The 27,541-nt window shown below is 37.2% G+C and overlaps 1 protein-coding gene across 2 annotated transcripts in view; it reads right to left on the bottom strand.

Annotated features, from left to right (window-relative positions):
- Nucleotides 1–27,541, bottom strand: part of COL19A1 (collagen type XIX alpha 1 chain) — a 204,397-nt gene that overhangs the window by 165,234 nt on the left and 11,622 nt on the right. For both annotated transcript variants that reach the window (XM_075046427.1, XM_075046428.1), the window contains 5 exons: nucleotides 26,198–26,272; nucleotides 25,600–25,699; nucleotides 4,045–4,168; nucleotides 3,369–3,644; nucleotides 1,555–1,635 (listed from right to left, as the gene is read on the bottom strand). In XM_075046427.1, coding sequence (XP_074902528.1) covers nucleotides 1,555–1,635; nucleotides 3,369–3,644; nucleotides 4,045–4,168; nucleotides 25,600–25,699; nucleotides 26,198–26,272 — 656 coding nt within the window. The remainder of the gene's footprint in view (nucleotides 1–1,554; nucleotides 1,636–3,368; nucleotides 3,645–4,044; nucleotides 4,169–25,599; nucleotides 25,700–26,197; nucleotides 26,273–27,541) is intronic.

Genomic DNA, 27,541 nt, shown 5'->3' with positions numbered 1-27,541 from the left:
CAAGACAAGTCAACAGAACCTGACAAATTTCAGAACTCTCATTAAGATGTAATGAGGTCTCCTGCCAGCCTTCTGTCAAGGAAATGCCCACAGGATTTACAGCTTAGTGTAGAAATTTGTATGCAAGGATAAATTCCTTCCCTTAAATTACTGAAAATGTAGCCTTTATAATTGGTAAGGAAGCAATGAAAAAATAAATCAGAAAATGTAATGCTGGTTACAGTATGAAAGTCATTAACAAGTAGTCCACCAATTTTTACATTTTCAACATAAGATGTACAAATGAAACTGCTGGAGCTTTTAGCTATATAGCTGAATAAATGTTTAAGATGCTATTAACAAAGCTGATCCTTGACCTTTTTGTGTTCATATATAATTAGGCTTTATTTGGGTTTTACTTTTTTGCTAGTGTCATAACTGCTGAATGAATTGTATTTCCATGCACAAAGTGGAACCTACAGAAAAAAAAAAATCCATTCATTTCACTTATCGATGAGCTTATACATTCAAGAGAAAGCCTGCACCATTATCAGGAATATATTTTGAAATATATTTGAACAATAAATTATTATATAAAATTGAAATTTCCCTTAATAGATTAGATCCAGACACTTCCATGCTTCTGTGCACCTATCAGTTGTCAGTTCCCACAAAGTCTTCTGCTCCTCTGTTCTTGGGCAGCTTTACCCTCCATTCCAGGTACCCTTTTCTCCCATCTCTTTGTAGATGGAATCAGTTAGTCATTCCGCATGCTCTGGGTTTTTTTGCCAACTGCGGGCCGGGTGGTAATGCTACTGCCCGCTATCTCAGAGGAGCCTGCTCTTAGAGACTATTCATAACTAGCAGACCAATATTTTAACATATTTTCTGAGGGTTTTTTTAATTTTTTTTTTTCTCCAAATGGGCTTAATTCAGCAAAACAATCACATCCACAACTTCAAGCATTTCTATAGTTCTAGCATCTTCCAGTTCACACTGATTCAGTCTATCAAAACAAAAGGGAAAAGTGAACCATCTAAACTAAATCAGCATTTTCCCTTCTGTTAAACAATATATACATCTGAGTATGTGTGTTATAAAGAAGAAAGTATTTGCTAATTATGAAACACCCATTCCTCCATGTTAGTATACTGAAATGAGGGAAACACCCTCAACACCTTCCTATTTTTCTTCCCTTCCACTGTCATGCAGGCTCTTTTATGGGCTTTGTTTATCATCTGTAATGCTTCACTACGCACAACTGTTATTGAAATGGCCTCTGTTATTTGAAGCCATCCCTCAGGTCTGAGACTTCCTCAGTTACTAACTAGATATTAATCAATGTTAAGAAATGCATTTAAAAACCACTAGCAGCACCTAGTGCCTTTTACTGAAGTTCCACTGTGCCATTTAGTTAGGCAGCAAGGAACAACAAACCATGACTCCAGACACAGGATTCATCGTTAGGAGGTAATTAATCTAATACTTCTATTGAAATTTCTTTACAATTCTTTAGAAAGAAACAATGAAGCAATTTCTTTTGTGTTAACATTTACATTTTAACAAATAACTTACCAGGTCTGCAGATATTTCACAACACCTATCTTCCGTTGCAAGTTTTGGATTACAATAAACTGTTATGCGGTGAAGTTCAATCTATTAAGAAATACAAAAGAGATGAATATGAGATGTAAAAAGTCGTGTGTGACGGCATGCATTTTCTTATCTTGGCATAATAGACTGACTCTCTGAAACACTGTGTATTTCTGAAATGCTGGAAAAACAGACAAATCCAGAACAATTACACAGCTCCTCACTTAAGGAATAAATTGTGCAGTCTATTACTTGGATGTAAATCACATTTTAGATTTAATTTATCTTCATGTAAGTTGGATCCCTCTGTACTGCTCTTGCAATGCTACATAGGCATTTTAGCCCTCTAGACATCCTCTGCAAACCTTCTTTTCAGGAACGTGATTTTCTCCTGCAGTGAACTAGAGCTAAAGGTTTGATAAGCTCCATCTCACATATACCTTCTATCACTTTGGACAGACCTTTGCCTGGACCTTGCCACTAAATCACCTGAAGAGCAAGAAAAACACAAACTCTGTACATAAAGCTTCTGTTTCAGAGATTTTTGGATGGATTGCTGAGATGAACAGCATCTAATTTTAACTAGCTTATTTTGCCCTTGTATGCCTCTTTCTGCATCTGTTTTGTATCCTTATTCTCTCTCTTGCACTTGGCATTGAGAAGAGTGACTGTTGGTACAGGATCTACTCTGTTGCTTTCATCAGCTTTATGCCCATGTTTTCCTGCAAACATGGAAATCTTGACTGACAAATTCCATGCAACCAACACAAGATAAAAAGAAACTGCTCTTTCTCCTGCATGCTACTTTGAAATGAAGAGATGGTATATACATTTCAAATAAAGTTGAACTCAGTCTTAGAAAATAAAATGAAGCATGATCTTTGCCCCATGAAATAAGAGCTCCAAGTCCAGGCCAAAGTGTTTAGTGCTTCACAGGACTGATTCCTCCCACAATGCTAGCTTGCAGTTACAATCTGCTATTTTCATCTGGAACTGTACACCCTACATAATATAGCTGAAACTTTCAGATGGTCACTATAAACTCCAAGCCAGATGCTTTAAACCTGGTAAATGGATGTCAGCGTACTTAAAATAAACCGACATTTCCTGGAGCTTTCAAATTACTTGCTGTGAGCTCTGTGGATGAGGAAACAGACGAGAGCATCTCTGGGACAGAACAGCCCAGAATATTATGGGGTCGCCTTGGGTAATTCTTGCACCAAAGGCTGCAGGAAACACACCTCTAGCTACTTCCTAATCCCTCCCATTCAGAGGAGGGAGAAACAATTATGAACAACATGCCCCTATTTCTGCATAGCTGAATTACCCTGGAATGTGGCACAATCTTGATACAGACGTAATCCTTAATTTTTTTGTGTCTCCCCTTTATCAAAGAAAGACAAAGTGTAACAGATGACTGATACAAACTTATAAATAAATCTCATAAAAATTGAAAGAAAAAAAACCCCACCACTGAAGTTATCTCTAGATGTAGTAATAATAGGTCTACAGTAACTATGTGGCTCTTACCTCAAAGCGAATACAGAAAAACAGACTCCTGAAACCAGGATCAAGTTTCTGAGTTACTTTGGTAACAGAAGTTTTGCCTTAGCAGATGCTACAGCACTGAATATTGTTTAGACAAAAAGACTTAAGGACTTCAAATTAAGAATACACACTCAAAATTAATAGCCGGTTTTGAACCTTTTATCTACATAGTTCTTTACGATGGTGTTAGTAAAAGCATGGCTAAAACATGATTTCAAGTTATCTGGTTTTCCTTTCATACTACTCACATCTACAGGCTTATCATCTGCAGCGCGAGAAGCAATCAGAGTCCTTCCCTGCAAGTCAATGGTGAATTTTTCATCAGTCTGCTTTCTCTCAATTAAATTACAATCCAAATAGAGGGAAATGATCCCCGACTGCACACTAATACCAAGCTTATGCCACTGCCGATCAAACAATGAATAAATTTCTCGACTCTTAAAAGTGTAGTGCAGTATATTTCCCTGAGCAGATTTGGTCATATACTCCACAACTTTTTTTGTACCATCCAGAAGGACAGAGATCTGAAAGTAAAATAAAATAAAAGAAATGGTCATTTTAATCTTATGAGTATAAGAATTAAACACATATATAAACTACGTATGATAAAAATACTTCAACTACATAGATTGGGCAAGAATTATGTTATGAAGCAATCTTCTACGTAACTTTGTAAATATGTATCAGCTATAAATCGTAACATGCCTTCTTATCCTAGTCTGCAGTCTTAACGCAATACATTTTGTTAAATTTCTGTCATTCCTATAATAAATCACAAATTATTTCAGAGCAGTCTGTCTATTCCATATAAACTGTAGCTAAATCCAGTGGTGAAACATCCACTAAGTTATATTTGCCGTATTATATGGGGAAAAAAAAAAAAAAGAAACTTAATGAAAAAAATAAATCAAAGATGACTCTAACCTCAGGTGTGTCATACTGATTTAAAACTTGCCATATATACCAACGCTCTTTCTTGGTATTTCGCCGTACACGGAACGTAGCAACTAGAGAGTATTCTTCAGGAAGCCCATTTGGAAATACTTGCCTACAGTAGGAGGGAGAAAAAAAAAAGATTTCTTGTTATTCTTACAGACACAAACACTGCTTAAAAGGAATGAACAGAAATAATAACTGGTGAAAATAAGGAGCCAAACGCTCACTCACACTCATACAAATTTACAGGCTTCAGCGTTCAGAAGTGCCTCTTACCGAAAGTACAATTCAGTCTATTTATAAGAATAAATGGCTGAAGAGTTTGCTAATTAATTTTTTGTTCTAACTTTTTTAAAATCTGTGATTATCATAAATCGGAGTCTTAAAAGAACTGCTGCAAAGTAAATGCCACACATAAACAAGTTTTAAAATATTTTTTTTTCCAATTTATTGCTTGGGATACTGGAACAAGTTTCCCAGAGGATTTGTCAATAATCCCCATCCTTGGAGACTTTCAAAACACAGCTGGACAGGGCTCATAATAATTTGATCTAACTTTTAAATTGGTCCTGCTTTGAGCAGGGGCTTAGATCCAGTCACCTCCATGGGCAATGACTCAGGACGTCTTGAGTATCAGAACAACTGGACTTTAGCAGGCTTAAACAAAAATAAGGAATGCATTCCTGAATGAATGACTTGCTGTTGTCTGATTTTGTTATTCCTTTCTTACCTAAGATATGTCGACACCTCTAAAAAAAAAAAGTCTGACTTGCTACCTATATCACCAAACACAGTACAACACCACTTCTATGAACTATTTGCAAAGTTTGTATTTCAGAAAAAACAAAAATTAGTCTGTAACTCAAGTCTACAGACTTTAGTAATCATTGAATATATATTAATTCTGTACTAAACAAATTAGGATGGTGCAATTGACCTCTTTCCTTTGGAACTTCTGCATTTCAAATGATTTGTTTTCTAAGACAGAGGCAAGACAAATGAAAACCACAGATGCAAACATTACATAACATATGAGTAGCTGAAGTGTTAACATTGCTGTTTGCTGAAAACCGTCAGGATTGTCCAGCTAGACACATTGCAAAAGGCAATCCCTGAATCAGAGCGAAGGAAACCTGAGGGCCCCATGCAGCAGAAAAACTTCCTCCATTTTAGTTCCCACAATCATGTGAAGTAAATGGTTTAGTTTAAAAAAAAAAAAACACAAATGGAATTATAATTACACAGTAATGTGCTATAAAGGCTTTATTAAAAAAAACCCTAAAACCAAAACAAAACAAAGGGGAAAAAAAAAAGAAAAGAGGAAAGCACCAGCTGACAAGACAATAACCCCACAAGCCTCCTGGAAATCAGCGCACTTCAGTTAACTCAGGATTTCGGGAAAAATGCCTTCTGTGCAGAGAAGCCTGCTCTAAACCCTGCCAAAGAGCTTCTTTATGGACTAACACCTATTTAAGTCCCTTATGTGGGAATAGACTTCTTTGGCTTATTTCCCACAGCTGATTCCTGTTTTATCCCAGGACCAAATTGGCTGCTTTCCCACATTGTTAGTGGACCCACGTGCTCTGTTGTACAGCTATAGATGTTTCAATGTCAAAAGGCAAGGCAAAAGTGAATAGGCTTTGCAGGACTTAGATCTAGATTTCATACTACTCTGTATTTTAATTATAGCATAAAGAATACGTCTATGATTTATAAAGAAAATACCTTCAGTGGGCATTAGTAACACATAAGCGCGTCTCTGCAGGACAGTAGACTATCTGGACATGGGATCAGCCCTCTGGTTTACAGCACCCCATGCAAGCTACAGAGATGGCATCTCAGGTTTACAGCTGGATAGACAGGATATCTGGCTCTCAGAGCATCTGATTAGCTCTCCAAAATCAATTAAGTTTCCCAGCTAAGTTCCATATTGGGAAGCACAGAGGAGTCTACATTAATGGGCAAAGGGCAGACAACTGTGGAAGGGCAATAATCAGAAATCTTGATCAAATGAAAGGAGAGGAAACCATCATAAGTCTGCAAAACAAACGGAAGTAGTTTCTGGACGTGATAGGTATTCTAGTAAACATGGAGCACTTTTTTCTTTTTTTTTTTTTTTCTCACCATCGTTGCTTTTTACTTTAAGCCTCCCTGACACTTTAAGAGCTATCTAAATGAATGACAGTATTAGTCTTCTAAAATTTTAAGTGCTTCTTTCAGAATTTTCTCCAAAAAATTCGGTTGTGTGTGAGTGCACATGATATAAAATTATCCTTCTTAACTGTTTATCAAACCGTTTGGGAAACAGGACAAGAGTTAAGGTGTGGACCAGCATTATGAAACAGGGCAGGAATTTACTCTAGCTTCTCTTACCTTTGAACTGACAGAGAAAACTGTATTGGGGGAAATGAGAAAAGCAGACAACGTCAAATTAATTCCTAAGAGCATTACACTGATTTCAGTGAAGTCAACTAAAGAGGTAAGATTTAAGCAGAATCAGACCAAGGATAACTTCAGTTAGATTCACAAAATAATTTAGGTAGGAAGGTACCTCTGGAGGCCAATGGATCTAACCCCCCGCTCCAAGCAGGGCCAACCTGAAAATTATATCAGGTTACTATAAGTCCTGTCCAGCTGAGTTTTTAAAGTTTCCAAGAATGGTGATTATTCTACAACCCTCTGGGAAACTTGTTCCAGTGTCTGGCCAATAAACAGCACAAATTTGGTATCCAACTACTGTATACCAAAGACATAACTTAACAGAAGCAATATCTTTATTCTGAGAAGAGTTCTCATTGTGTAACTAAATGCCTTTTTGGTCACCAAGGAATGTTCATTAACAAATGCTTTAATGTATACACTTAACACTCAACCCTTCCCAGCCAGATGATGAATGCTAAAAGGAAAAAAGTTAAAGGATAAAATACTCAGAAAACTAGCATGCTATCTACTACTATGCACAATTTCCCCTATTTTCTTGCTCCCTGAATGGCTTCAAGTGAACGTAATAGAATAAAAAGCATGTATCTAGCATTGATGTGACTTAGGCACAGACAATGACTAAGATACTATAGCAAAATTTAAGTATTACTGCCACATTACCTTCAACTCTGTAAAGCTCAGTTAAAAACTCCTCACAAATAGGCAAAGTATGCATGTGTTTAAACAATAAATATATAATGACACTTGATGGGGAAAAAAAAAAGGCAGAACAGAAGCATGGACACAAAACCTCATATGGGAACATGAGAAAAGCCAAAACACAATTTTGCAGAATACTGAATTTGAAATTCAGAAGTTCTTTAATATGCGGTTTTGCCTGACTGCATCTACACACATTTAAAAACTAATGAGAGAACTAATGAGACGTCATGTGCAGGGTGAAAACAGTACAAAAGCAGCATTAAATGTTAATGAAAAATACAAATGCAAGTTGTTCTACATGTCCACAGCTCAACAAGTACTTCCTCATAGAGTGTTTACCCTTTCCATGCGAGGAGAGAGAATAAGGATGAAAGAAACCTATACCAAGCTCACCTCAAAGTCTACAGATGTAAAGCACAAATACAGAGAACATTAACTTAGGGTAATACCTCATGGTGTCCAAGCCAAAAGCAGTAAGAGAGATGACAGGTCTTAAGAAAGCCCTAACATTACAGAAATATGGGTATCAATTAATAAGGGTGCAAATTCATCTATAAAGATGACAAGAAAGAACTTACAAGTTCAAACAGACAAGCAAAGGAGGGTATCCTTGGCATCTGGTCTCTGAACCAGTGGATGCTTATGGTTTTTTGGACAAGAGTGTCCGAACCAAAATACATCATCAGACTTGGGAGCAAAACCATGGATCTGAGATTTTCCTCTCCCAGGAATTATCCTTAACAGTGGGACAACAGTCAAGTTCTCTCATTCCTGTTGAGCTTCCTTAGCTTAGGACAATCCAAACCAGACATCCTTCCTGGACGACTGCTCTAACCTTTAAGGCTATTGAAGAGGTTTCCTCTCCCTCTTCGACACTGAGAGCGCTCGTGACTGCTGTGGTTTGTGCTGAATTCAATGCTCTCCAAGCTTATTATGTGTGATTTAAGCACAGTCAATGGCTTAGGCACCTCTGGGAACACTGGCAGCGTTCAGGCATCTCTACACACATCTTTGAGTCACAATGAAACTTGGGTGGGAGTAACGTGCCTGGTGCTTCTGAGCTTCCCTACAACTTATGCCCAGACGCCGGGGGAAATCTGTTGTCCAAAATGACTCATTTTAGGTGCCACCAGGGTTTAGGTGGTGCTTGAGAAGAGGCAATTTGAATCATTCTCTGAGACCCAGGCGCCCACAGTCTGACTAAATTATACTTTAGGTGGAAATTAAACAGTTTGATTTTCTCCCTCTGTCCATATTGTCAGTAGTATATAATAAAAAATTAAAGTTGATGAATGGAGCACTGTGTTCTCAAAGCGAAGCACACCCTTGGTGGAAACTGCTGAAAACAATAGCAGGAATTGAAGCACATGAACTGAATACCACAGGCTTGAATTTACACCACCCTAGCCTGCTGGATTGAGGTGTACTGTAAATTACAGAGGCCCCAGCTGGCAGATTGAGGACACCAAGGATAACAAGCAGGAAAATCCCTAAAAATACAAGGGTTTATGTCATACACATATATGTTACAAACCCAGACATTCAGGTATCTCTCAATGTTCCACAGGTTGAAGCATCAGGCAGATGCATCCAGAAAATTAATAAATACACACTGACCTTCCTGCAACAACTACATGCCATTCTATCAAAGCATATGTATACCGAGAGTTGCAAAGGCTTTTGTTGCATTCTCTTGTTTTTTACTGGATTAAATGTAGCCATAATTTTTCCTAAAAACAGGTGCTGTGGCCCAAGCACAGCACAGACTGTATGTTATGAGGTTACTAGAAGAGCAGTTACAGGAATTTTGCACGAACTTTACCAGTATATTTGTGCATACCTTCCACTGTTTGTAATGATCAAGTATAGACTGATTTTTGGCAAAATATTTGCTTATTCATTTGTTTCCTCAAAAGTTCTGAAAATTTCTGAAATGCAGATACCAGCTGGTTCTCTTACTGCTAGTATACTAAAAGAAGTAATTATGAATGAATTAACTGTGTATTCACTGTGCTATAAACAGTTTTAGTTCTATCTTTGTAAAGCAGCATTGAGTTACCCATATCAAATTTAGTAAGGCAATCCTTTATTTACCTTTTGTTTTTATTAAAAAAAAAAAAAGCACTAATGGAAAAGCAGCATCTATTTTTAAATCTTATGAACTCTAATTGTTCCATATCGAATGAGAATACACTACAGCATATGATAAACTTCCGTATTTACAAGTATCAATGAAGCCTCCAGCTTGCTGAGTATCTTCCAAGAAGAGAAAGATGAGCCAACTTACATTTCCTGAGAGTGAAGTGAGAGATGTTTAGAGTTTATGGCAAGACATATCTTTTCCAGCTGACATATACCATTACCTGGTATATGTCACTTGTAACTTGACAATGTTACAATAATTTGGTGACCAGAGCTCAAGGAGTTAGTTTAAACAACTTTCCTATGGTGGGTAATGATTTATTTAGTACGACATCGACGGAGACACTGAAATCTTAACCTTTTCATGTTTGCTAAGAGATTTAAACTGAGATGTTATGAATAAAAAAGTAAAGTTCAGGTGATCAAGTAAAAAAACCTCCACATTATTCTCAATATTTCTACATCAAATTACAATATTATTGATTCTAGGTTTTTGCCTAACTTGACTGGTACAATGAGAGAAGGGAAAATAACTAGCTAGAACAATTTACCATTCTCTGCCTAGAAAGGGTATTTTAAATTCTTTTAAAATAAAAGTTAAGAACAGCTGTTTGTTACTCAGAATAAGAAATAATTTCCTTCTCATTCATCTTCCTCAAATCACATTAAGATGCACTATACTGTTTCATGTTACATTAGGCCTCAAGTTGTTTTCATATGACACATTATATGATGCAACTCAAGGGAAACTATTCAGACAGCTTAAGAGTTATTAATTACTTAGGGAGAGCTGAACCCACTCAGAAAATGTACTGCTGAAAGCAAAGCTGCAAATTATTTTAACACTGAGAAAAGGGATTTACCTAATATTTCATATACTTCAACATACCTCTGCTTTCATTTACTAAACAGGTATAGATTAGCTGTCACTTTTAATATACAGGTGGTTTAGAAATTTTTTTTGGTAAAATCAATGTTATTGCTATCAAAATTTTAAAGGGCATTTTAAAAAAGATTGGTTTGAGAAAGAAATAGAAATACCAAAACTGTTATGTTTGCGCAGAGTACTTTTCCCCTAGGGTTTCTAGCAGTATTCTGTATCCTTATTTACAGGAATTATTGGTGAACTCCTGCCCCTAACTAAATCAAAGGCCAGTCTTCCATCGATTTTAAAGAGGTCAAGCTAACTAAACTATGTCTGCTTTCCAAGTTTGGCCAATTTCTGTGCATTTTAGTTTTTCAGGAAAAAAAAAAAAAAAGCCGTCAGCAGCAATAAGAAGTACAGACCTGAAAGTAGTAACATATAATAACAGACACTGGAAATGCAATAATTTTTCATCGAATTTTCCTAAGCAGAATTCTGCAGCCTGACAAAGTTTTGAGAAAATTCAGGTCAACATTTAGGCTTTTGGAGTCTTATCTTGTGGAAGGCAACTTTCAGCATTTCTGATACAGTTATACACTTGCCTCAACTTGGATATTTGTTTTGTGAACCAAAGAGGTCTCAGAGCAATCAGTGAACTTTCCTTGTACCTGGAAAATGAAAATAGCCCTAGCAAAGACCAAAGGTTACAAAAAGCAAGAACATGTGATTTGGGCACACAGACATTCACCTTCTCTCCCCTTTTTAATAATGAATATATTTTAAAATGTAAAAAGATGACAAAATGGGTTCAGAAACTTGCAAGAGTATCACATTATAAAATACTATATTCAAACAGTATGCTTCCCCTTCCAAAATATCACACCTTACCCTGAATGTTGCACAGTAAATTAAGCTGCTCTAATCAGTAGTAAGCATCCTTCCACGTAGAGGCACATGCCGTGGCAAAGAACGACAGCCGTACCACCAGAGAACGTTATGAAGGAAGATAAGTGAGGGAAGAGGAGAAAGCCAGAGCCTGACTACTTCAGCAAGCTAAAACTTTACTCAAAGAAATCTCATACTCCAAAATATCCTTCCGCACCTGCACTGGTATAGACTCAAGAAAACCAAATGCAACAAAGTGGATGCAGGCATGGATATACTACAGTAAGCTGCCTTTTTATGTACAAAGCAAGTAAAGGAAATGTATAGGGTACTAGAAAGATTTGGGTGGCTTTTGCAGTATAAAGGCATTGAGATGTTCCTCCAGGCGCTTTTGAGCTCAACATCTAAGGCATGGTTACCTGTGACTCACAAAGACTGAAGTTGATCTGTATGATTCACTCAGGTCTTACACTAAATACAGATCTTGCATTCAAACTGTCTCTTTTGCTTAGGAGATGACCAGAGAACAAGCAAACATACTGCTCTCAGTGTCTGAGAGACAGGGAACACAGATGACAAAAACGTGGAACTCTAGGTCTTCCACAAAGGGGAAAAACATTTCCTCTGCATCTGCTTTCTTCTATTCATGCAATTGCATGACACCTTCTGCTGTTCCTCTGCCTTGTGCTGCTCAAACCAGACTGGTTTTCCATGTGTTGGCACCACTTACTGACTGAGAAACACGCAGAGACTTTCTAATGTTGCTGGCAGAAAGTGACCAAAACCAGCCTCTGTTGCCTCAGTCTGTTTTTTCAACCTGATTCTTCTCATATATATTTTCAGTAGCTGTGGCAGTCAGGTAACACCTCTGTAGCAGGTACTGATCTATCAGCAACCGATACCTCCAGTTCCATCAGACCCTCCTCACAAGGACGTTACAATAAGAAGTTGCATTCAGTCTACTGGTTTTAGTCTCGTGAATACGGTGATGTTTCTCATACCAAGTGCCCTTTCACCGAGCATTTCTCCGCATTGCATGAATGCTAAATCTGCTCACGTATCAAAATTAAGAAATGTCAGTTAGGAAGAGCTCCTTCCAGTACTAGCATCCATCCCCCTAGCGTAGCTACACCGAAAATATAAAAATAACGCAAAAGAAAAGCAACTCTTCTGAACTCTCACCATCTCCTGTCAGGAATCATGCTTTTCCTGGATGTATACCTCATCCTGCTTTCCCTTCTGCAGCTAAATGTAGAACATCACACACATGTGCACCCCCATCCCCACTTTTCTAACAGGTTTCTGCTCCTGTGATCCACTGTAGGGAATGAAACCTCCCTGTACACATGCAAATATGCTCTTATTGTCCAGCATGAATGTCCCAGAAACCTTCAGTGGTTTTCCGTATTCAGAACCACACTAATAAATCAATTGCCTCTATAAGGAAACTTACTCAGGGTCTGACACATTTCTGATATGCAATCCACAAAAACTGAACAAAACTTTCTCTTTGGAGATTAATGGCAGAATCTGGAGAAGCGTGATGATCTGTCCATTTCTTCGGTGGGTCTGTGATTGTCTCCTAAGATACAGTCTTTGTTCAAAATTTAAAGCTAAGATGTGCTTATAAGAATGGCAGAGATTTAAGTTTTCTTCAAGTCAGTCAAGAATTGTATCAAGCTTTTTGGCATTTCTACATAATCTCTCAAGGCCATTTTGCTTTGTTGAACGTCCTAAAATCGAATTGTGGCATTCTTTTTTTCAAGTGCAGCAACCATCAAGAGAAGAGGACGTGAACTTAAATACTTTTAAAGAAACTTTACATGCTTCTTTTAACACCTACCCATGTCTTTATTTAGATGTTTTATGAGCAGCTCTAACTCATGTGGTCCTTCTAGTTTGCTCCCAGAAATGGAACAAAGACAACAGGTCTAGTTATTAGAGCAGTCTGATATTTGGCAGTCTCTAAAGTCAATGAGATATTAAATTCTTATGCTAAATATGACTATCTACAACAGAATGGAGTTATTTGGCTGATCAAGAAACCCTCTGAAGATGTTAGAGAAAAAAATAATTACGGTAACCTCTGAAAAGTCAACTGGCAGCGAAAATTGCTCTGCATGCATTTTTACATGCTTCCTACCCTGAAGCAAGATCTATGGTACAGTGTTAATTATTTGTAGATCTCTGGTTGCTGTTGTCTGGAAAAGCAAAGCAGATGCAGACTACAATAAAGGATTTGTCTATTGGAGGCCATGATCATTTAGTCTGAAGACAGATGATGCACTTCATACTTTGGAAAGGAGGAAGGAAATCAGGAATGACATATCTTTTTTCTTGGCCTATATATCCATATAATCTTCTCTAGAGGGGGAAGAAATCTAAGTACGCATCTCTCCTTGGAGGTTTTCACAGCCAATTTACCAACACCGTACAGACATTTGTACGGTCATGGAGAGACACCAGCTGATTCCAGAAACAGAATGGTCTTTTCAGTTTGGTACACAGGAGGGCTGGTCAGCTCCAGCAGAGCTGCATGCCGAGAGACTCACACCCTCCTACTTCTCACGCTGGTCTTGTGTGAGCTACCTTGTGTAGTTCTGCATGACATCGTGCTACCCAACCTAAATGTGTTGTTTCCTTAGAACCCTCAATTTCTTCCTGTTTGGTCTCCCCTCACCCCCATCCCAAACTTTTAGTAGCTTTTTACAATGAATCAATGGAACAAGCGCTAGCAAAGTGAACTGTTGATTACACTTGAACAGGCTCCCCACTTCCTTCCCTGGTTTGTTCTGTAAGGTCCTAGACAACCCTAGCTGATGGTAAAAGGCAAACCATCTCACAGGCCAGCATCCCTCTTCTGAAAATGCTGAGTGCTCACGGTAAACATAATAGCATGGCTGGCAGTGGAAAGGGAGAGCTAGAAGGACTGCTGTATGGAGTGCAGCTGAACTAAACTAAGGGATGCTTTTTTCCTGACCTCCTCAAATAATTGCCTGGATAACTAGCCTCCTCCTCTTCAGCATCCAGGACTGCCTATAAATAAATTCATTCCAGGCTAAAGTCACAAGCATGACATGCTAAGAATTGCTTGAGAAAAAAGGCACAGGCAACACCAAAGGTACTATAGCTTACAACACTGTTACAGATGGATATATCCACCCATCTCAGTTCCAGCTGATCTCCCCCAAAAAAGAAGGAGTAAGTGGTGAAGATTAAGTTACCAACAGGAGAGAACGGAGTAGGAAAGAAGGTTAATGATACCAGATACCAGGGTCTGACCTGAAATAAGTAGCTCTGTCAGCTGCAAGAGTGAAGCTACAGAGAGAGAACATGCTTTTGCTTTAACACCCCCTACACACAGCATGACTAGTCTACGAATATTTAAGCCTGGTGTTCTGCTTACTATTTGAAGGATAATTAGATAAATAACGTGCTCTTTTGCAGTTTGTAAAAACTGTTAACATTCATGAATTCTAAACGAATGAATATCGAAAATAAAAGATCAAAAAAAATTCATTTGCATCACATCGAAAGACCTAATAGCATTTTCAGAAACTGGAAATTATCACTTTTATGAAGTCTCAGGACTCAAAAATGAGTTGTCTAATTAAAGTCAAGGTAAAGAAAAAAAAAAGAGTACATACAGCTTAGCCTGCATCTGTCACATTTTCTGTAATAATGAGATTTTTGGTAAGTTACAGATTAAATGGGGTTAAATTATATCAAGCTCAAAAATATCAACATTGCATTGCTATCTGCTGAGTCATAACTATGTTTAACAGGATGGGCCAAGGACCTTGCTAACCCTGTTACTATCAGACCCAGCTGGGAAATGGCCAGGTATTCCCTTTAAAAGGCTAGGAGAGAAACAAAAAAAAGCTTGTAAAGAGAAATGGGGTCTTGCATTAGGCCCAAGACAGAGGTGTTGAAAAGAGGCTTCAAGCAGTGGTAGCTTTGGATAAGTCAATGAACATTTTATTTAGATTTTTCCTAAGCTTCACACCAAAAGAACCCAACAAACCCAACTTGAAAGAACACTGGATATTGCCCGGAGTCCTCCTCAGGCTGGGGAAACAGGCCAGATGCCTTGTATCCAAACAAGGAAGCTTGATATGCTGGGAATTTACAAACTTTTCTCAAAACAGCAAAGGCTCCACAGTACAAAAACTGCATTGAAACAATGCATCAACTATAACTTCATTTGAGGTTGAATCATCTATCCAACTTCTATGCGAAAGTAACAGAACCAGAATGAACAATGACCTTATTTTTCAGCAGTAAGGCTGAGATTGAAGTCTTTACTCCTGATGAAAATTCTTGAGAACATCACATTACTTACTACAAACCCCAGGCTAGTAGATGAAGCACGGAAGAGTTATGACAGTAAAGAAAATATCACTAATATCACCAATATTTTGCATTGTATAAAATTGTAACATTTAAGCACGCAATGAAATGCAAGAAATATTTTGGAAGTTTTAAAAAGGAAATACTTTGTTCCCTCACCGTCCTGTGACGAAAACAGCATTTTGATGAATTCACTCTTACCCTATAAATTACTTGGCTGACAATGGAATTAAGTACCTCATATTATGGGAATCTATATTCTTAAGGAAGGACATTCGTTAACAGTACAGTCTATAATAGAATCATAGAATCCCAGAATTGGAAGGGAGGTCACCTGGTCTGACTCCCCCTGCTCAGGCAGGGCCACCTAGAGCCAGTTGGATAGGAGTACACATTTACTTGTGTATGAGAACAAAATCAATCCAACATAAGCTGTCTAAAGAGATGAAATTTAATTGTGATAACAAAAGTTAGGATGCTGTAAAAAAATGTAATCTTAGGCATAATAAGGATTCATATTAGTAGTGCTAACTGGTCCTTAAGGAAAGCAATGAAGCAAGGCTGTGTTATAACCCTTCAATCTTTCAAAAACTCTACCAGTTAATGAGTCATGACTTTCCTTTCTGTGAAATCATATCAGCTATCTTGAATCACAAAGTGTTTTTTTAGTGCTCCTAACACTTTCACAACAAACCAATCTTAAGCTTGTGTAATTTCCTGGTAGCACAGCATATCTGTCTCCACGTACTAATAGTAATACAATCATTTATAACTTCCTAAATTTAAAGTAAGTCCTGCAGAAAGGAAAGTAACCAATAAAAAACGAGAAATCATTTCAAAGTCTATGCTCCTTTTTGAGTAAACACAGACATCAGATGGCATTTCTTGCATCTAATGTTTTCAGACATTCAAGTCATCACACACAGTTTCATTACTGAACTACCACTACAACTTATCTTCTATGTTTGGTCCTGTTGTGGTACATTTTCCAATGTCTCTGTCCATATGATCATTCTTACGAGTTACTGTCTTTATCAATATTGTCCACAGTTCACATAGAATGAAACATTCTATGTTACACATGCTAAAACCTCAGTGACTTAATTTCACAGGAGATATTTAAAAAAAAACCCAAACCCAATCTACTGCACTAGAAGACTCCCCTCCCAAAACACCTTGTTTCCAAGTAACACCTTTACCTATAAAATGAGTGAGCATTATCTACTAATCCCACAAAAAGTCAGCTGCTAGATGTCAATCCTGAGCAACAGCAATAATTTAATGCTGCAACTGCATGTGTTGTACTTCAAAGGAAGCACACCCAGCATGGTGGGTCGTGAGTGCAAGAATTAGACCTGGAAGTGCACTTCTTCCCCCCAAGTCTTGACAAACAGGACTGTTATTGTATGTGGTCCTAGTGAATACTATTATCTTTTTTGTTTAGTTTCACAGATTAAGTTAAACTGGCAGTCATCTAGCATTCTGACCTGCTCACTTAGAGACAGGTCCAGTAAGACAAAAAATACGGTGTGTGGAGTCACAGCACCTTGATGATGCTACCTGTGTTGTTACGTCTCAGGAGTGGTCCAAAGCAAACCTCACGTTCCTTAGCCATGAAATAGCTGTTACTATTTTATAGGATATGCATTCAACAGTATTTGAGTAATCAACACTGCTCACCATAGATTATGAACATACAGATTTCTTACTAAACTCTCAGCAGAGTTCACAGAGAAAACTGACTACAAGAGATAAATCGAAGTTTATCAAGGGCTTCAACATTAACATTGTTAATACGGGTGTAGCAATAAGCAGCAGCCTAATCCCTAAAATAAGAGATACATGCATTTTCGTACGACAGTTAAAAGCCTAATGCCATATTAGGAACAATCAACAAGTTATTATTCAAGGCCTGTATTGTCATGCTCAATCCCAGGGTATTTTTAGGATTTATTTTTTTTAATAGAATTCTGAGATTCTGCAACTAGTCACATTGACTAAACCCCAAAATAACACGATCTCTTGCACATGGTCCTGTTAATATGCCAATATCTGTACATCAGGACTTAGTTTCTATAGATTACAGACTGTTCTTCATGATTAAGTTTATTAAATCATTCCAAGTTTTGAAATGAGTTTGTGACATGACAAATATTCACTTGAGACAAGGTTGCAACCAGCAAACTCTGTACACTTATGACTGAAATCTTGTTGATACCCAGACGTCCAAGTGAAAAATCCAGGGCATGGACTGTACTATTCATGCAAAATTAAATTAATTAATTAATTAATTTTGAATTAAAGAATTCAAAAATTTGGCAATAAATAAAAAATGTTTCATTGAATGATGATAAAAACTGCAAAGATCTAATCACAGAGAAATGCTATAGGCCAAAAATCTTTCACAACCAACTGAAAATAAATGAAAATCGATGTAATGAAAAAAGCACCAGGCAGTTTCGCTGTGAGCAAGCCCATGAACTATTTTTAGACAGAAAAACTAAATACTCAGAGGCAAGGTGGGGGAAGGGAATAATATCTCTATGACATCTTTAAACAACAAAGCCCCAGTGTAGACACAGATGCATCAGCACAAACATCTTTTGTAGGTACAACTTTAGTTAAGAGGAAGAACGCCTGACAGCACAGCTAATGCAAACTACATTTCACAAAGTGTTAAATCACAAAAGCCAGGAAAAAAAAGAAAAATCTGATTTATTACAGAGGGTTTTTTTTTTTTCCAGTCTGCTGATAAATGACTTCTGAAGCACATGGCACCACTGCTTCAGCTGGAGAAATTATATGCATTTTACAAAGACACTTCAATCCTCTCAGCCCAATCAGCAAAACTGATAAAGGATCTTTCAATCTCTAATTTTATACTACAACATATGGGGGCCAAAGTCTATCCTCAGCTGCATGCATTATATCCAGTATATTTCATTGAATTCTGTGTGGCTGCATACAGCATTGCTGTATATACCCATGTTTACTCTGGATTTCTAAGAAACTTCAACCGTATTAAACCCGCAACTGTATTTTTGTTCTAAAACTATTTTGACTAGTGTTCTTATCAAACACAGGTCTTGTTACAGACTTAGATCTGCATCCTCCTTATTGATTTATAGCACTATCTTGTACTCACTTTTGGGAGACTTTTTTCTTCAAAAAAGATGTCCAAGAAAGACCAAGACAGCATTACAAAGATTTTGAAAGTCAGCATGTTTGGCAGGGAGTAGGAGACATGTAAACTCTTGTGAAAGTTCCCCACAGTTTGGCATTACTTAAGGCTCTCTTCCACTAACATACTGGTAAATTGAAAAACCCATGGCAGAATCTGTGTCCAATTTTTTGAACAAAGGCCATAGGGAAGGGTGCAGGTATATCGCTTGTGCTGAATCTAGAAATCTAATAACACAGTAACTTTGTCTAGCAATTGTGCTATGACAGTATACGTTTTAAGTTTTGCTATCTTATCCAATAAGAAAACTGAAAAATAGTTTTGGCATCCATATCAGATGAAAATAAAAAGGAATTCTATATAGGATTATATCACAAAAGAGAAATCGCTTAGATATTGCAGATACCGTTGTCTTAATCAGAACAATGGAATTGTTTTCCACAGGGCAGGTTAAACCATTAAACTGAAGGTGCAATTTCAGGGTTTGCTTAAGCTAACAGGAGGCTGCTCCCTGCCCAGCAGTGTGCTCTTGCTCCTTTCCCGCTGTGATTGCTGGAGATCACACAGCCACGGGGATCAACTGCCAGCCTCGCTGACTGGAGAGGCTGATGCTGATGTGGAGGAAGTGAGATGAGGCGGAGAGCTGGAGAGGAGTGCTGTGAAGGTGAACTCCTAATTTTATTTTCTTCCAAATAATAATCTTGGCTGGATGCATTTCTCCTTTAAAACAAAGGCAGCAGGAAAAAATAACACTACTCTAAACTGAAATACATGTTTTTCAAATTAAGGAAAGCTTTTTAAGTAAGAAAAGTAAACTGCCTTTGCTATTTGTTCCTCCAGTGCTTCTGTGATTTGCTTATTGCCTGCCTTAAGTTTCATCCTGAACTGTGAGGCACACGGGGGATCCACACAAACACTGCTGGTCTCCTGCACGCTCTCATTGTGGACCAGTGCCCTTAAAGTACACATCTCCCAAAAGCTTCTTCCCTTTATCTGCAAGTGCGTTACGGCAAGAACAACATTGCTGGGGAAAAAAAGGTAAAGAAACTCTGCTTCATCCTACATTGTCTTACCAGCTCAACTGGTATGACGCTGCCACACTACGTGCTCTGCTGTCAGGAGAACACACTACAAATCAAAGAATTCAGATTTGCTACACCCAGTGGCATAATTAAAATAGTTTTTCTGCTCTCTGTTCCCTCACAGTCTGCTTTCAATATAAGTACTATATATTTTTATATATACTCTTCCCCTCTGCCTCCTCTCTGCCATTACTTTTACTTTCCCACTTCTTTCCACACAGTAAATTGCATGTTAAATTACATGATGATTCAAGCCCAATATAGCAATTAAAATCCATTAATGCCTGAATTTTAAATTTTATAAAAAGTTCTTGGCATATTTCTTGTAAATTGTCAGGTAGAAACAAGCCCAAATACACAGAAAAAGACATCCACATGTGTTCATTCTTTAAAAGAAGCATTGTCCTATCATTTTTCATGGTAAGAGGCCCCAGTTTTCACCTTAGTTATGAAATGAAATAATTGGTATTTACATGGTAGGTACAGCTCCAATTTATTCTTTCAACAATAATCCCTGCATTATCCTTCTTTTTTAATTTATAAAATGCAGGAAGTTTTCAAGTTTCTGGAAAGAAACACAAAGTACACAATATCAGTACCTTTCAACCAGAATCGGAAAAAGAAAGATTGTATCACTGCAGCTTCTGATCCACTACTTTGAAAGACCTGAAGAAAGTATCAGGATTTGTACTAAATTCAGGCTCCCACACTCAGGAAGCAAATTCCAGAGACAAGGCCCTTTTCTTGAAAATACCCTGCAACCAAAATACCAGACATTTCAGTCTTAGCATTGTTGGCTCCAACAGCTCAAATGACCTCAAATAAATACGCGATATAGGAAGGGTGAGGTGGTTTCTTACATAACTATCTAATATTTTAATAGACCAAAGGCTAGCAGGACTTTGTGTAAGCACAGTTGAAAGCTGGTTAGCATAACTGTAACTACTTGTCTCCAAACAGGGATGCCACCTCATTGCCATTTTCAGTAGATGTTTTAAAAGTTTTCGATGAGAGCTTTTGGAAACCGGTGATTTTCACATCTATCCATTCTATACTGTACTTTAGAAATAGGTATACTATTTCTTAATATATATCTTAATAATACTTTTCAAGAAGACTGCTGAACCCGACTGCTGTCCAAAACACATGCCATGGGCAAAACTAATCAAAAATGATGCCCACGTGGACATCCACTGAAAGCTGAAGTCACATGCAAGGAACTCGGTATTTATTATTTTGGTGAAGAAAGAAGTCTCAGCAGATACAACCAAAGAACATATGGCAAAGTAAATGGTTGCAAAGCCACCCAGAGACAGGTGCCTTTGGGGAGCAAAGTACTAGCTATGAAAAGGTTTCTAACGGTGAGCACAGAAACTGCCTCTCTTGATGCCACCTATGCCCCAGGAAATGCAATTCCCTATGCATTTTTTGCGATTAAAAAGGTTAGCATTAAAAACAAACAAAAAAACCCACATAAAGATCCTTTCATCATTGATTTCTGTTCTTAGCAGAAAGAATCCTCCAGCCTGGAATATACTGACAGAAATGGGAACAGTATTTCTGCATCCAGTAACTAGACATCACAAGAAGATGAAACACTTTCTCTGAAATATGGCCCAAGCCACAGCCACAGCTCTTCTGGCAGCAGTGAGTGATAACATTGCTGATGGAGCTCAGTAGTCCAAATACAGTCAAAACCCAAGCTCTTTTGCAGTATCTTACACTGAAAGGGGAAGAATTCCCAAAAAAGCCATGAGACGAATCCCAACTGCTATAACTCTGAGATCATTTAACAGCCAGCTATGATAATCTCCTCAGTAAATTAATATGGTTTGTCAAGCCAAATAAACTACAAAATAAGAAAGTCATGACTGTGCCATTAAGATTTGCTAATCATAAATATCCATTTCAAAACCATTCTGAAACTCAGCTGAAATCAACTTACTATCTCCTTTATTGGCGCTTTCAAAGGAGGAAAAAAAATGGCCCACCAGCAACCCAGAAAAGTGAGAATGAAGAAACAACTGACACCTGATGCATCTTCAGACAAGGACAGTGAAATTATTTCATCATAGTGCTATTTACTCTAAGGCAACTAAAGAACAAAGATTAGCCTACAAGGCCTCATGTCCAGAAGTACTGAATACTGCTGGCAGACCTAAAGGAGTTGCCATCAGCACAGAGCTGTGTGTTCCTTCTGCCAGCAAACTCTATGCCGAACTGGAATACACTGCATAGGCAGTATATGTTAAACTCTAGAGAACAAAAGATGACTCCATAATGTATTTATTGAAATAAAATTAAAACATTATACAATTTCTATTATTATGACTATATAATTAGATTGTCTGCATGACGGTATTTTACTGTGAATTTCTTTAGGATTCAAAGGCTCGGTTATACTACTTTATCTAGGAATAACTTCTATTAATGTCCATATAAGAATTGCAATAAGTAACTCAGAGTTTTTTAATTTAAAAATCACTCTTTAATCCTGAAAATATTATTAGAATTAATATTTAATAGTCATTTACATGGAGTATAAGAAAAATTATCCATCTCCTATCACAAGACAAAATGCCTACAGAACACCCCACAAAAAGAGATAAAGGTAAGAGATATAACTAAAATCCAGCATAAATAGACATAATCAATTTCCCAAGCTGACACTGCATTGTAAATTATTTACAACATATAAATAGGTGCAACACTACTCCAGGTCCATTGAAAAAAAACCAAAATGGCATCACACAAGAAAAATGGCACAGCATAGCTTTCTATTACCCACACTACAACTGAATGAATGAAATGCAAGAGGAGATGTGCCAAGTTACTTGATACTTGCTAGTCAGCTTAATCAGATACTCTCAGTTTCCTGCAGGATGGATAACAAACTCTGTTCTGCTGCTTACTGCGCACCACGTCTACTAAAATATTTTCTGTGGCAGAACGATCCTAAAAACCTCTGTGCATCTAATAACACAAGGGGTCTGGAACCACACAACCTGACATAACGTAAGAGAAGGAGATTTACATAAAAATAATAATTTACAAGACATTGTACATGGATAACTGAGGTAAAGTAAATTATAAGGTTATGATGACGGATACCTGAGTTCTTGACTATCCTTCACTGTAACCCTACTGCGTCAAAACCTGACTTTGTGCTCCTGACTGCCCTCTGTCCTTATTTTTAAAAACTAGCTCAGAAGTTCAAAAGAGTATAAAAAATACTTTAAACAAATAATTTTAAAAAATTTTGTCTGAAGTGTTATCTTGACAACAGAAAGCTATTACATATTCATCATAGTGAATAAAAAAAGTAAATTCTATTCTTAATTACGACGTGCATTTCTCTATGAAGAAAGGTTCAAAAAGCATGAGCAAGACTATTGCCATGAAGAGCTAGGATTTAATGGAAATTCTGCAGTGCTTGAATTTTATTGAAAACAACTTAACCCTTTTTTTTGTTCAGGAAGATATATTTTGTTCAGGAGGGAGTACCAGTAAGAGGTACTATTTACTTCCACAGCAAGCTGATTGAAAAAAACTTATCTTGTACCTTATTAACATCAAGAACGTGATATTAATTTTCAGCCTAACTATACTTATACATTAGCACTGTTACGCATTTTATTAATAATCATCTCAGTTGCTTCATCCAGCTAAAGTTTTCATCCATTAGATACGCATATTTTTAGGGGAAACCAGAGAGATTTTCTCTTTAATTCTTTAATGAGGACACACAGAAGAAAACAATAGGGAGGGAGAGGAACGTGAGAAGCAAGAGACCGTTAAAGCCAAACCACCTGCCTTCCAGGTTTAGCCTTTCCTGAAATTCTTTATCCCCTGCCCAAGTTATGTGGAAAATGATGAAAAACTAGCCATTTTTGTCTCAAAGAGTCATCCTCCCCCCAAAAACCTGAAAAGATAAAATAGAGAAAAAGATGTCAGATTTCTCTCCCACTCCATAAAGAAAGTTAAAAAAAAAAAAAAAAGAAGTATTTTGTCTTTCTCAATTATTTTCCTTGCAACTGCTAAGAGTTAAGGCTTTGCTAAGCCACAGCTATCAGCCACGATGTGAATTCCCCATTTTCACTGCCTTCACTAACGAACTGTTTTTAAAAGAAGAAAATGAAACACAGACATTAGCATTCAGACCTACTAGTAAAAGCTAGGAAAAAAGCTGTACATTTTTCAACATCACCTGTCAGACCCCTTGCAATACCACCAAATTCCTAGAAATCAATCCCTTCGAATCATGAGTTTTCCCTCAAATATGAATTTTAAATAATTCACCCTTCTCCAATTTCTAGCTCCTCTCACTCCATTTTTGCCATTGATTTTTTTAGTTTCAGAATAAAGTAAGTCAGCTTGCAATATGCATTTCACTGCATACAAAGCATTACTTAGCTTCTTATTCCTAGAGGAAAATTGCCCCACATTTTTTGTTCTTGCCTTGATTGTCTACTCTTCTGTAGTCTCATGTTTCCCTCAGATTCCCATCCATTGAAAAAAATCCATAAAATTCTGAAAAATGAATAATGGATTTAAAAAAAAAAAGTTTTCTTACTATCAAACTTCCAAAATATTTTTAGCATAGACATGTATGGGTGGCACCTAATTTTACCTGCTCCTCTTCTAAAGACCATCTTGATAATACTGAGAAGACCCTAATAAAAATAGGGCACTCTCTGTGTGTCAAGTAATTTTATCTAGTAATTTTTCCTTCAATAGCTAACGTCCAAGGTATTTAAAAAAACCCAGCAATTACTTTGTTTAACTTTGCAGGATAAAAATTTAGCATTTACAGTATGTAATATGTCAGAAAAATTGTAGAATCTATCTAGTAATCTAGAATATTTAGGTCCTATTTCTTTAATCATTCTCTTCTCCCAAAGATCACTTAGTTTTGTGTCTAGGTGCCTCCAATTCATCTCTCCTCCCCCTCCCCGGCCACATGCTGCCCACAGCCCCTCTTTGCTCTGCCCAGCATCCAAGCAAAGGGGAAGTCCGAGGGCTGGGTGTATTATTTCCTAGGCAAGCTGGAGCCAAACCTCTTGCAACAGAGAATACCCAACCTGAAGGCATGGGAATGCAGTTGCTTCCCTCGTCATCACAGGAACATGTTGTACAGAAACCACAGTCCCATGACTTGGAGCACATCTCAACCAAGAAGCTCCGAGGTGATCCTCTCTCTCTACTGAGCATGGGGAACTTGAAACTACATTCCTAACTGCTTCTTGCCATTTCCTTGTCCCCGTGCAAACCGAAATCCATCCAATCCTATTGTGCCTTACTCTCTTTCACCTTCCTTTTGATTTTTCATGCAGTCTCTGCCTTTCATCCCTCTCTGTGTCAAAACAGGATGCTGCCTCATTTCACCTCTGCACTGAGTACCCACCATTCTGTTGCTGCTCAAAGGCAAGATGCCAATTCCACGGGGGGGGGTGGTGGTGGTGGTGTAGAAATAATCATGAAAAAATAGCATTTAAGGAAATGGTGACACACTCTCTCTCTTTTAATCCTGCCAGCAGTAATGAGAGAGAGAACAGCCAATTTCATGTAGGGAAGATTATAATAACACTTGTTGTCATACCATGAAAGTTGTTTTATAAATATTTATGTATAAACAGCAGAGTTTTCAGTATCAGAATCAAAAATTGAGAAATAGATATTCACAATTAACTTCCTACCAGATTCCAGAAGAAAAACTCACCTGAATCAAAAAGCTTCCCAAAGAAAGTACTGTTACAGATGAAAATGCCTGAAAGCAGACAGACTTGTCTTTGTGGCATCCTTTGCATACACTGCTCAGTGTTTCATTTCATTAGTAGCATTTAGTTTGAGTTCTGTCTTTTAAAGATTTAGGATGAAAGTAGTATCTTACTTACTTTGTCTCTCTGACAAGAGGTGCGCTTCCCAGTTTAAAACAGATTTTTTCCCCTCCACAAGATGTTTGCCTCAAAGAAAAGCTTTCTGCCAGATCAAACCCTGTGAAATATGATACAACGATTTAGTTTATTTAATGGAATTTAAAAAACAGAGGTAAATACTGACTTTTGGCATGCTTGGTGCCTTTCTAGAGTACACATTGACAAGCCAATTTGAAATCTAGTACTTTTAGTCAGAGAACTTCCAATATTCATTTTACCAACAAAGAAGCTATCTGCAAAATTCACTCAGTAGATGACTTTGCAACCTGAGAAATGCATTTGTTATTTCCTTTTACCATCTGAACTGATAAGAACGAAGGAGGTTTGGGAAAAACAACAGAAATGAGCATCTGCAGAAATGCAGACCTTGAACCAATACCTCCCAAGAACAACATGTTCTGGTTTTAACCCCACCTTCCTAAAAACAACAGCTTTTGTACCATGAGGGTTGCATTCTGTACTGTCCTTTCAGTTTTAAAGCCTGCTTTAGCAGGACTACGATTACATCCACTACTAGCCAATAAATTTAGATATCCCTATTAGCGCAGTCATTTACCTGAAACACCAAGACTGTCTCTGTTGATTTTTTTGAGATGATGGACAACTGTTTTCATTAAAGGACACACAGCACCTTCAAGAGAATACAGCTTAGTATCTATCATAAAATTCTACCAAACAAAATTCTATCAAACAAAAATGAATCAGAACAAACTATCATGACAGTGACAGTAATATTAACAAGAATGGGGGTTTTTTTGTTTCTTTAGGATATGAAAAACACCAATAAACCAAATTACAAAATCAAAATAAGAGCAATGATATTTCAGATTTCATACTACACTTATGAAAATATAAGCAGATAGAAATTTTAACACATTTTAATTCAGGTGTTTATGATTAAAGCTCACAGGAACAATATAATCAGAAGAAAAACACTAAATTCTTACCAAGCTCTTTCCATCTACAATACTCTATAAAGAAATAACAACTGTTCTAAATTTTGTTTTGTATTTCTGGCTATATTATTAGAAAATCTCCTTTCCCCCCATTAATGAATATGAAACAATAACACATAAATGCTTAATTACCATGACAATAATCTACTGTTACTTCAGTGAACAGTAATTTCAGAATGTGGATTAACAAGGATATAATCATGTCATATAATAAACAATGTGAGCAATACTTATATTCTGGAAAAAAAAATGGTTGAAAATTAAGCAGCTTTACAGAGCATTAAATCTGAACTAAAGTATTTAGGTAAAAAAACAGAATGTTCTAAAATCTGGAACATGGTAAATTCTAAGGTCAAATCTAACTGAGCACTTAGAGCAAACACTGTATTATTAATATGCAGTATTATTTACTTGCATAAAGCCCTTTCTTCTCTTTTTTTTGTTATATATAACCAGGAATACACACTTCTAAGAAGCAAATACAGAAAAATGTCACTTTTGTGTGTGGGTCAGAAATAGGGTTCTTTCTTTAACAAACTTCACAAATAGCCCCGCTAAACCCTAGTAAAACTATCAAACGGAAGATTACAAGCAGGATTTGGCCCATGTGCTTATCAAGCACAGAGCTCCATGATGAGCCGACGCAACTAAAAAGATGGCCAAGGTATATCTGAAGCTGCTGAACAGAGAAGGTCAAGGGGATTTTCTGAAGTGTCAGTTCAATGAAAAAAGTAAGGACGAATGTCCAACCATTAACCTGGAAATCATCTATATTTAAACATTTCCAAGAGCATCTAGACTGAACATTGGCATTCAAAATAGCTGTATTTGTAATCTTAAAGCATGTGAAATCTGTCATTCATTCTGTAGTAATGTAGAAAGCATATTACCCTCCAGAAGTTTTAAATTCTATTAAATATGTTATAGTATTTGATCTGGATTAA

The sequence above is a fragment of the Buteo buteo genome, chromosome 15 (genome assembly GCF_964188355.1).
Source record: "Buteo buteo chromosome 15, bButBut1.hap1.1, whole genome shotgun sequence".
NCBI classification, from domain to species: Eukaryota; Metazoa; Chordata; class Aves; order Accipitriformes; family Accipitridae; genus Buteo; species Buteo buteo.
This window is presented reverse-complemented; position numbering and strand designations above follow the sequence as displayed.